Source organism: Schistocerca gregaria, chromosome 10 (genome assembly GCF_023897955.1).
Source record: "Schistocerca gregaria isolate iqSchGreg1 chromosome 10, iqSchGreg1.2, whole genome shotgun sequence".
In the NCBI taxonomy this organism is placed as follows: Eukaryota; Metazoa; Arthropoda; class Insecta; order Orthoptera; family Acrididae; genus Schistocerca; species Schistocerca gregaria.
Window position 1 is genome coordinate 222,406,362 of NC_064929.1, and position 12,569 is coordinate 222,418,930.

Below are 12,569 nucleotides of genomic sequence, written 5' to 3' on the forward strand. Positions count from 1 at the left end.
TCTGACACGTAAGAGGTGACTGGGTAACCTGTACTTCCCAGCCCCGGGTCGACAGGTAGGATTCGCACGTACCCTCTGGTACAGGCCGGGCCCAGGGAGGGGTGATTGCAGCTCGGGCAACCTTCCCAAATTGCCAGTTGGCCCCTCTGTTATAAGTTAAGGAGGCGTGAACAATCACCTAAGGTTGGTGCGCCCCCTTGTAAAGGAATCTCGCAGTTGGGAGAACCGTGCCACCAGAGACGCTGGCAATTGTGGAGGGATTTTCTCGCAATGAGTCAATCGTCTTCCCCTTCGATATCTACGAAATGTAAACATAATGAAGCTAATGATTCGAAGAGCAGTCGTGCAGCACGGAGGTTCCTCGTGGTTTTGTGTACTGAAGACAGTCGGTCATTCGCCACGGTAAATCCGTTTATTATTCAGAAACGTGTTGATGCAATTGCTGGCCCTGTGAAATCTTGCTCTCGTTTACGGAATGGCACTTTGCTTTTGGAGACTGCTTCTGATTTTCAAGTGCAACAACTGCTTGCTGCCTCGCTAGCCTGTCCGTGTCGATGCCCGTAGAACTTTGAATTCTTCCCGTGGTGTAACTTATACCGAGCTGCTCGGAGGTCTGACCGACGCCAAAATCCAGTCTGACCTCATTGATGAGGTTGTCACTGCTTTCCATCGTGTAATGAGAAAGATAGATACCTCCTTAGTGCCCACCCGCACTCTTCCTCACCTCTGATAGACGGGTGCTGCCGTCACACCCAGCCAAGTGTGTCACCCGTGGTAGGGGTGCACACGAGGGCGATTGTCCGCCTCGTTCTCCCCGCTGTATCAACTCCTCTCGCTATTGTCCCGTGTATCTCGATGAGATTCGGAAAAAGGAAAAAGTGTCTCACTCCGTAGCTCGCAAGTTACCGACTAGGCGCAAACCCTGTGTTCTCCCGTCTGGCACCTACAGTTCTGTTCTTGTAACCCCTCGCTCCGTGAAGGACGTGGCCACGCAGACGTGTGACCTCCAGCTCAGCTCTGAGGTTGTGAAATGGCCCGGTGTCAAGGCAGCATCTCCATCCCCCTGTCCTGCTGTGCAACAAACCGTCAAACTCTCGCCTCGAGCGGCGAATCCACCAGCTACATAAGCAGTAGGCAGGAAAGGACACAAGGAGTACTGCCGTGAAGACTTGGTCCGTCCAGCTAAACCACACTCGAGACTTCCACCAACCGGAAAGGCTCGAAGAAGTCCACCGAAGGCCAGTGGCCTTCTCCTTGTCCTTCGCCAACTCGAAGACCCTGTTGGACGTTGAGCGCAGCTAGCCAGTGGTGGTGTGTGATGCTCCTGCTGCTGCTCGTGCTCCTGCTCCTGCTCCTGCTCCTGCTCCTGCTCCTGCTGCTGCTCCTGTGCCCTCTCGTGGCGCCTCTCCACCGGCTGTCGCTCGCCGGCCGCCGAGCTCACACCCCTCCATCCGTTCCTCCTCATCCCTGTCCTCCAATGGAACGTTCGCGGCCTTCGGCCCCACAAACAGGATTTACAGCTGCTTTTAGCATCACAGCTTCCCCTTGTACTCTGCCTTCAGAAAACGGAGTTGCTCCCTCACGACTAGCTTTCACATTACCGATTCGTTTTGACGTTCCCCCTGAGATGGGCATTCCATCTCATAGGGGCATCATGCTGCTCACATAGGACGACATTCATAGTCAACCCATCTCCCTGACAACCCATCTTCAAGCTGTCGCTGTTCACCTTTTCCTTCCCCGCCTGACTTTTTCCCTCTGTACCATTTATGTGACTCCGTCATTTGATGTCATCAGGCCAGACTTCCTCCAGCTTATTGGGCAGCTACCACTCCCATTTTTGCTACTCGTGACTTTAATGTGCATCCTCTCGCACGACCTGTCAGGAGGTGCCCTCTTGGCTGGCCTCCTTTGCCAATATAACCTCTTCTGCCTTAACACTGGAACACCCACTTTCCTTTCCGACTCCTCGCACACCTATTCCCATTTGGACCTACCCTTTTGCACTGCCCAGCTTGCCCGTCGTCTTGAGAGGTCCATTCTTTCTGACACCTACTCGAGTGACCACTTCCCATGTGACTCCTACCCCACCCGCGTGCACGCCTAAATGCCAGGTTACTGAGGCTGACGCAGCTTTATTTCTCCCTGGCGACCTTCGAAGAACAAGATTTCCCCAGTTGTGATGTCCAGGTGAACTATCTCACCGACGCTAACCTTAGTGGTGTAGAACATCCCATTCCTCGCACTTCCTCTTTACCACATGGTGTCCCAGTCCCTCGGTGGACTGAGGCATGCCGCGATAGAATTCGCGCACGGTGACTTGCTCTCCACATTTTCAACCGTCATCCTACGAGGGCAAACTGCATTCATTATAGAAAATGGTTCAAATGGCGCCTGGGCACTATGGGACTCAACTGCTGTGGTCATCAGTCCCCTAGAACTTAGAACTACTTAAACCTAACTAACCTAAGGACATCACGCACATCCGTGCCCGAGGCAGGATTCGAACCTGCGACCGTCGCGGTCGCGCGGTTCCAGACTGTAGCGCCTAGAACCGCTCGCCCACCTCGGCCGGCCATTACAGAAAGATGCCTGCAAAGTGTCGTCGCGTTCTTTCGGATAGCAAACGAGCTAGGTGGATTTCATTCACGAGTTCCTCCCCTTCCTCTGTCTTGTAGGCCAACCTCCGATGGCTCTCTGGGACCGAGATCCATTCCCCAATTTCCGGCCTTACAGTGGCAGACCGTGTCATCGTGGACCCTATTGCTATCTCCAGCACCTCGGGCCGCCATTTTGCGCAAGTTTCTAGCTCTCCCTACTATCACCCTGCCTTCCTCCATCGGAAACGAGCAGAGGAGGCTCGAGCATTGCCCTTCTCTTTTCCGAATCGTGAGTGCTACAATGCCGCCTTAACTACGAGTGAGATAGATCGTGCTCTCAGTTCATCCCAATCCTGTGCCCCAGGGCCAGATGCCATCCACATTTAGATGCTGCAGCGCCTTTCTCTTGCGGGCAAGCACTTTCTGCTTAACACGTACATCCGCATCTAGGCAGGGGGCACATTCCCAGGACGCTGGCGTGAGGCCACCGTCATACTCGTACCTAAGCCCGGTAATGACAAAGGCCTTCCTTCTAGCTACCGCCCCGTCTCTCTTACAAGCTGCATTTGCAAGGTGATGGAATGTAGGAGTCATGCCCGGCTGGCGTGGTGGCTCGAGTCTCGCAATTTGCTGACGAATGCGCAGTGTGGATTTCGAGCACGGCGTTCTGCAGTCGACCGTCTCGTTACTTTGTCCGCCCACGTCACGGACTGTGGCCGAGTTTCTCTGGAGAGCTTGTATCCTCCGTACCCTTCACACGTGGGGTTTCCGTGGCCGCCTGCCCTGTTTCTTTCAGGCATTTGTATAAAATCGAGTTTTCTAGATGAGTGTGCCTTCTGCCTTGTCGGACACCTTTACCCAGGAAACCGGTGTGCCTCAGAGTTCCGTCCTCTTTGCTATCGCAAATGACCCTATCACGGCCTCTCTCACGCCGGGCGTCTCCCGCTCCCATTTGGTTGACGATTTTGCCACCTATTGCAGTTCTCCATGGACCTGTCACATCGAGCATCGATATCTTCGGCGAGGTCTAGATTGTCTTTACTCCTGGAGCATCGACAACGGCTTTCACTTCTCCGCTGACAAAACCGTCCGTACCGATTTGTGGCGATGCACGTGGTTTCTCCCACCATGTTTACATCTTGGGCCCGTTGCCCTTCCGTCCGTTGAAACTACCAAGTTCGTGGGGATCGTGCCCGGTAGGAAACACTCTTGGTCGTTGCACGTATCTTACAGTCTGTCTGTAAACTCAAGAGCGAGCAGCGGTTTTGGTGGGGGAAGTGACCTTTCGCGAAAGAACCCTGCCACTGGCGTACAGGGCCACCCAAAATCAGTTGGCCTTTACCTGTCTAGCGGTGTAGTTCGGTGTGCAGTGGTACGTCGTTTCTGTTCGTGGGATCTTAGTTGCCAGTGTCAGTCAGTTGACTTTGTGTACTCAGTGATACATTTCAGTATCCGGAAGCGATAGATAATCGCCCTGCATTGCAAGGAAATGTGCACAATACGAAGGAGAGGAGGTATTTGCGGAGTAACGAGCGTTCGATTGTCTCAACGTTATTACAGCGTGTGTTAACGAGGCGACACACAAAGAACTGTTGGCTAATATTACCAGTCCCAATCAAAGGGCTGCAGTTTGTGCAAACGTCAGCCTCGCCACAACAGGACCCATAAGGAAGGACCGCGAAAGCAAGGCGCACGGTGTACTGGAATCGCACCGAAGATAAACTAATAACTTAGGGAAGAAACCCATCGTTAAAGACAGTTTCACAAAATCGGTCATTCGACAAACGATGGAGGACTTTCACATAAACTAAAAATAGTGCCCACTTTACGGAAATTACTTACCGCCGTGAAACGAAAAATACATTTTGCTCGCCAGAAAGATGTTTTACACAAGACATTGCGTGAAATGGGATTTACCTGGAAATACTTTTCAGACATGTTTACGAAGACAGTGCGAATCTAACTAATACAATACACAAAATTATAAATTTCTAGTTACTTTGTAAACACGCTTCGTGTTGCAAGAATTGTTAAGTTTCAATGCAGCCCTTCAAAGAAAACTTCTACCTTTTAGTAGAAACACAAAGTAAGAACAAGCCTTAAATTCTACAGATTACTTGCACTATATCTAGTTCGTATTACTAATAGAGTAACATACATTCACATGAATAGGCATCCGGTATTATGTTTGTAATAGAATCCTGACTTCCGTTCTAATGTTAATATTATCTATTCTAGAACGTTGTGTTTCGAAAGAAGCTATCGTCTTTTGTTTTCCTTATACTCTTAACGCATTTGTCTAAAAATAAACGCAGACGGGACGTATCTGTAGACGGCTTCGCCAGAGATTTAAAGCGCCCGCCACGGCAGGGAGAAGAAATAAAAACTTTGAGGTCCGCCAATGACATTGTAATTCTGTCAGACACAGCAAATGACTTGAAAGAGCAGTTGAACGGAATGGACAGTGTCTTGAAAGGAGGGTATAAGATGAACATCAACAAAAGCAAAACGAGGATAATGGAATGTAGTCGAATTAAATCGGGTGATGCTGAGGGAATTAGATTAGGAAATGAGACACTTCAAGTAATAAAGGAGTTTTGCTATTAGGGGAGCAAAATAACTGATGATGGCCGAAGTAGAGAGGATATAAAATGTAGACTGGCAATGGCGAGGAAAGCGTTAATTAAGAAGAGAAATTTGTTAACATCGAGTATAGATTTAAATGTCACGAAGTCGTTTCTGAAAGTATTTGTATGGAGTGTAGCCATGTATGGAAGTGAAACATGGACGATAAATAGTTTGGACAAGAATAGAAGCTTTCGAAATGTGGTGCTACAGAAGAATGCTGAAGATTAGATGGGTTGATCACATAACTAATGAGGAGGTATTGAATAGATTTGGGGAGAAGAGGAGTTTGTGGCACAACTTGACTAGAAGAAGGGATCGCTTGGTAGGACATGTTCTGAGACACTGAGGGATCACAAATTTAGTATTGGAGGGCAGTGTGGAGGGTAAAAATCGTAGAGGGAGACCAAGAGATGAATACACTAAGCACATTCAGAAGGATATAGGTTGCAGTAGGTACTGGGAGATGAAGCAGCTCACACAGGATAGAGTAGCATGGAGAGCTGCATCAAACCAGTCTCAGGGCTGAAGACACCAACAACATCAACATAGGGTATCAAATGCAGTTCGTGACTGGACCGAGAATTTGTTGGCAGGGAGAATGCAGCACGTCATCCTCGGTGTCGAGTCACTGACAGAAGCAGAAACATCATCAGGGGTTCCCTACACAAGTCTGTTAGGATCCCTGCCCCTCGTGTTCTGTTAGGTTGGTGCATCAGTTTGTAACGTTTTTATTTCGCATGTTTGTATTCCGGTTGCTATAGTTTTATTTATCAGTTGTCACTGATTTATTTGTAGTTCATTATTGCTATTTTAGTTTTCATATTGTCATTTTGTCAAATGGAGATAGTGAGTGAAGCTGTGAACACTAGAATGGGAGTGCCAAGTAGGAAAAATTGGAACGTTTTTGACATAGTCTTCTGTTTGACTTCAATAAATGGGTGACAGCCAGAAACATGTACGCCTCGTATAGGAATAACGCCATTGGACAGAGTGTCACAAGAAAATAGTTTTCTCATTTTAAGGAGGACCGTTTTTGACATTTGTGATGCTTCACATTCCGGAAGACCTTTTGGGGGTTTGACGAAGATCATTTAAATGCATTAATCCACATCAGTGTCCTCGAGAATTGGCAGATGTGACGAACTGTGATTGTTCCACCATTGTGCGTCACTTGTGAGCAATGACGAAGGCTCAAAAATCGGGTGTACGGGTACCGCACACTCTAAGACAAAAATCACAAAAATCCGTGGGTAGCCGTACGTGCATTTGTGCTTGTTCGTCATCAGTTGGCTCGTGAACGACACTGGCTATTTCTATCCTGTATCGTTACTGGTGACGAGGCTAACGTAAGGACAGGAAAGGAATGGTTGAGCCCAAACAAACCGGCAACAGAGACCTGCGTGCTTCCGCGAAAGATAACGTTACACAAAACAGCGAGGGTGTGGTGTACGACAAATTGCTTCTTGGAGGTGTTACTATCACTGCTGACATTTATTGTCAGCAACTGAGACTGCGTGAAGTGATACCGTCCCCTCACGTTCTGTTAGACTGAGAAGAAGTTGTGCACAGGAGTCGGGCTGGGAAGCCATTCCGCACGCAGCTTGCTCGCCTGATCTGCAGCCCCCAGATTTCCACCTTCTCCGCCCTCTATCGAACTACCTTCGAGCAACTTGAAGGCAGACTGTTCTAAACAGTGAAGAAGAACATATTATTGATGGCTGAAGTCTTTGTCATGTGACAAACTTTTCATATTTTTGGGCCGAAGTCGTGTAATAATGTTTGAATGATATTTCTGCCATTTTACTTTACAAACTTCTTTTACTTTATATTACTATCAGGATTTCGGCCTTAAGCCATTATCGAGTACAACAATTTTGGGTAAGTTAGACTTTAAGTGATGTCATTGTCAAGATATCTGGAACTGGGTGTCCCAGTGTGTAGATAAGTACAAAATCGCTAGTGACACGAATGGCAGACACATTGAAAACATGTTTTCTACTCACTAAACAATTAAGCCACGGAATGCACATCAATACAGCAGTTACATTTGCAGTGAGCATGATCTATACTACAGTTCTATGGCTGGAAAATGTGTTTGCCACCTGTCTGCTGCACATTTCAGTGATTTTGCATTTATCTACACACTGGAACACCCAATTGAAGAGATCTTGACCATGACTTCACTTAACAAAGTGTAATTATACCCAACGCTGTTGTACTCGATAATGTCTTAAGGCCGAAATCGTGTTAATAATATAAAATAAAGAAGTTTGTATAATCAAATGGTGGAAATAATCATTCAATAATCTCAGTTATGTATATCTGTTACGTTTACTAAACTTAATGAAAAATTCTACAAGCTTATGCACTGACCCAATATATTAATAACCTGGCAGACAATATTTAAAATCTGACCTTCGGCAGGTAACGTAGTTACCTATAATGAAGTAAACCTGAAAAAAGTCTCACAAATGTGCAGTAAGATCTCGATAAAATTTCAGTGGTGCAAAGGTTGGTTAGCAACTTGCTGTGAGTGTTCAAAAATGTAACATTGTGCAGTTCACAAAATGAAAAAATATAGTTTGTTAAGACTACAATATCAGTGAATTACGACTGGAATCGATATAACATTACAGGTCGGGGTTGGTCAATGACGTCTTGAATGTCTTGTTTGTATGTCGGTATGGAGAAACTGAGATTTGGGGGATTTCTTTATATAGTTTTGCGTGATTAAGTCCCGACGCTATGCAAAGCTGTCATTTAGTTACGTGCGATTTAGGATATGTTATGTGTTACTTTCCGATAATAAATCATATTTTTTTCTAATTACCGTTAAAATATAATGACGATAAATGTTGGAAATCATATGAAATATTTCAATAACTATGTATATGACGTGATGTCATTCGTTTACTCTTACGGAAAAAAAAATGAGTGCTAATTGTGCGTTTATGGGCGGTCAGTGTCGGGATAAGTGATTACGAATCCAGAAATAACTAATTGAACGAAGTTCAGTCGCTCACAGTCGTGTTGGGCGAATAATGAGCTTGAAATTGGTTGTGGATGTGTGGAGGTCAATGTGGTGGCAGGCTCGTAAGCGCCGCGAGTGTGTCGCTGTCGCTTTCGCGCCGCGCCGCCAATGGTTTACCTTAAACTCGGGAAAATGCGTTTTACGCGAATTTTTAAATTATCGCGAAAGGGTAGAATATTTGATGCGCCATTGTGGAAGACGTAAGTTTGGATAGAAAGATCAATTTCAAAATCCAATATAAGTCCTGTCGATCGAAGTAGCCTAGCAACCCAAAAGCTCATACGTGGTTATCAGCAGAAATAGTGTACTATTTTTCATGCACACGTATACACTCTACATCGAGGTGTGGACGATTTGTGGGAGCGAAATAAATATTTGAAAGCATTCGATTAAATAAAAAGGAAAAATATAAAGAAGTTTATTCGCATATTTTTTCTATTTCACGAACAGTGGTATTTTTTTATAGTGGTGTAGAGCCTTACGTATTATTAATATTGCGACAGACTGATCGCAAGTGCTCTCGTTACAAGTCGACTTTTCAGCCCGATTTAGAGTAGCTGGTTCTTAAAGTCTCAGAGGTTAAGTGAAGAATAATATCACACGTAAATAACGCAGCATGGAAACCCACCATCTTTATACTATATTAAGCTAGCTTTTTCGGAATCAGGTGATAACGTGCCCGTGTAGTTGCGTGTTGTCGACAACAAATAGGTAAACACTAACATAAACATTTCTCGTGCTCTGATATCGCCGAGGGAAAGAAGAGACGACGTACACGTACACACATGCAAACGGTATACGTGACGCCTCAATATACAGCAACATGACGGACGTCACGGAATATCGGTCACCTCACACAAATATGTGGGTGTAACAATTTTTACGGATGGGAAATGAAACGATCACGCAGTCTCAGTCGGGGGCAAAGCAAGTGACGAGACTCGAGTTCAGTGGTAGGACACCCTGTCCTGCAATCAGTCCACATAGAAGACTGCTTACAATACAGTAGTGCGACTTTACCTAGAATACTGCTCGAATGTGTGGGACCGGTACCAAGTAGGACTAATACGGCATACTGAATGAGAACAAGTAACGGCGGCACAGATGATCGCAGGTTTATTTGGCTCACGGGTATCACCGAGATGCCGATAAACCGAACGGGCAGACGATTTGAGATGAGACACCGACTATGACACAAAAGTGTCGAGAAACAGTATCGAGTGATGAAACTGGACATGTACGTACGACTCCTGTCGGGACTGCTAAGACGAGGCACACGGATTACAGCTCGCACGCGGCCGGCCAGTGTGGTCATTCTTCGAGGAGAAGAAACTGTAACACGCAATGCGCACAACACTTGAGAGTGCGCTGCCGACACCGACCTTGCGGACGCAGCGTCGCAGGCGCTGCACGGGCGGCGTCGGCGGCGGCGGCGGCGGCTGCGGCTGCGGAGGCGGCGCCAGGGAGGCGGTGGGGGCGGCGGCGGGGGCGGCCCTCTGCGGAGGCGGGCTGTAGGGGGGCGGAGCCGCGAAGTCGCGCGCCGTGAGGCCTCCGATCCGCGCCCACTGCACCTCCTCCACCTGCACACCCGACTTGCGGCTCTGAAACTAGAACGCTCTGCGAGGTAGTCCACGGGGGAAGGCGACATTGTGGTAGAATGTACGAACGAGTTGACCGTGGCACTCGCGTTCAAAATTCTAGCCCAAACTGAGTGAATTGTATATTTCACTTCTCGGGCATAATATTTTTATTGTATTCAAACGAGTGTTTTCAGTGTTACAGCCATTGTCATGTCTATGAGAGGTACGTGAAATACCAACCTATAAAATACACGCGGAACACACATCAGCTAATTACCTTCTACGGTAATGACCACTTATTCAGTTATCGCTTGTACTGTCAAGAAGCACAGTTAATGGCTACGTGTGTTCTCTGTCGCTGCTTTGTAAGATAACGGGCTGACTTGCTTTTGTGCGTCCGTAACAGGTTCCAGTTCGTGTTTTCCGCATTCAGACGTAGCTTAATTTTCCTCATTACAGATCTGACGAGTGCTGTAAATGAGAAATAAAGTCTCTCTTCAAATAAAGCGAGACCGTGTATTTTGCATGTTATTTAGATACTCGGGCGACCAGTCTCCCACAAAGGACGGGCAGATCTCATTCTTTCGTGTCCTAAAAAGAATATTTTGACAATAGGTTATCATCAGATATTTCAGGGAAAACGAAGTCTCAAACGAGCACCGCGTGCGATTCTGCTCGCGGAGGGGAGTAAAACCCACCCGCCACATCGAAGGCAGTTAGGCAGCTGTGAGTGAAGTTTCACGACAGGTACGACCCCGAGAGGAAAAAGACCTGTCACCTGAGCGACGAGGAACGGACCGAGTGTCGTTCGCACAGTAGAGTCGAGGAGGCGGCAGTGGATTGTGAGGGAGCAGTTAGAAGGTGAGTGTGCACAGCGGCAGGGTGCAGTGAGCTCAGCTTGTTGCTGTAATGTATGACTTGTTTCTGTCAATAAAAAACTAAATATTCAGTTCTGTCAGTTGATTTCATATAGCAGGGTACCGAGTGTGACGTCCTGTAGCATTTCTACCGTACGAGTTTGCTACACTCTCTCTGAAGGTTTCAACCGTAAATGCAGTAATGACAACTTCGTGCAAACACGACAGACTAATCTATGACAGGAGGAAAGGTCGTACGGTAGTGATGCGTGCCCGTCGGAAGTGGAGCCAAATTTTGGAAAACGTCAACATTAGTACCGCTATCAAATTCCAGGAACGCACGCGACAGTTAGTGTTAAAATTCCACTCGATGACAAGGTGTGCCGCATACACTTGTGCTGTGATACGCGTAACGTAGACGTACAGCGTCGCAGACTGACGTGTGGAAAGGAGCCACAGCAGTGCCTCACCTCCCCGGAAAGACGGTCAGTTCTCGCTCGCCCTACGGGTCCCAGGCACGACAGTGTATGAGCTCGGCGAACGGGGACACGGGACGACACGGGACACGGGACGACACGGGACACGACACGACACGACTCGACTGCGGGGACTGTAGGTTACACGGCAGCCAAAGTGATCGACAACTCTGTCCTGCTTTGAAGTAGAGGAAGCCTGCCCCGATCACACAGCACTTTCATGTTGCCACAGTTTGATTGATTGAAGCCCATACCTGCTCTCATAACTGCATTGCCTTGCTCTTTGAAAGTACAGTGTCAGTTTTTCGTTACTACAATATACAGATTAAGCTCCTGTGATCTGCTCGTCTTTCGTTAACGTATATCCCGACTCTTTCCTCATCTCTGAAGGTCCTCTTCTCGACGAGATCAACCAGACACGACGAGTGAGTGAATGATGCGATGACTGATTGAAGGAATGAATTACAGTTCGAGTCAGTCTCGATTGTCGGTGTGCACTTGTACTGTCGAATCATTTTTACAGTTACCTTTTCACTACAAAATTAGTCACGTGAATGTAATTCCATTTAACGCTTTCATCATTTACTACTCCACCAAATACTTATCACCAGACACTGTAAACCTACAGTCTGTGCTGTACAGCTGCTGACAGTGGAAGCATTTTAAACTGAGCCGATGGAACCACAGGGCCACATTCAAAATCACAGATGAGTTAATGAGGCTCTTCTTGTCCTTTTTTTATATTATATGTAAGTTTCATTGTTGTGTCACCTGTTTGAGTATAAATATAGTTCGATGTTTCTGAAGCTGTTTTCTGTAAAACTGAAAATTATAATAAGTAACTTTGGAAAATGCTGCTCTAATTGCCATTCAGTAGTGTGTTTGAGACATATAATTACACTTGCCTGTTCATAGGGAAGATGATGCGGAAAAAAGAAAGGAGTTTAAATGGGGCGGAGCAAATGTACTAGGCAGGCAGGAAATTGTGTCTTTAGAACAAGACTGGAGGCTTACATGTCTGTAGTCATTTGTTATAAAAAAATTAATACAATACTGGAAATTCGTGTGTGGGATGTATGCAAAGAAAAGGGGAAAAATAATGACTGACTGTCTAGTGGAAGTGTCAAATGATACATATGCTTGTGGTAACTCGAGTCACCACCTTTCACTCTTCTTAAGAAAGCAAGAAGTGTGTCGTCCTAGCACTGCAGCGCAAATGGCTCGGGGACTGACTGGTGCAGACTGTGCTAGAGGCGAGAGGGAACATACGAGAGCATTATTTAGTCAATCTGTTTTTTGTACGATTCTGTACACGACGATAAAAGGCAACTATAATAGTGAAGTATTATGCATACCTCAGTCTTATGATTTTCTTTGTTCCGTCGTAATGTATTCCA

General features: G+C 46.6%; 1 protein-coding gene across 2 annotated transcripts in view; it reads right to left on the reverse strand.

Annotated features, from left to right (window-relative positions):
* Positions 1-12,569, reverse strand: part of LOC126293562 (translation initiation factor IF-2-like) — an 89,371-nt gene that overhangs the window by 6,714 nt on the left and 70,088 nt on the right. Inside the window, exon 6 of one of the 2 annotated variants that reach the window (XM_049986841.1) lies at positions 9,638-9,839. In XM_049986841.1, the coding sequence (XP_049842798.1) occupies positions 9,638-9,839 (202 nt within the window). The remainder of the gene's footprint in view (positions 1-9,637; positions 9,840-12,569) is intronic. The other variant, XM_049986840.1, reaches the window with a different exon arrangement.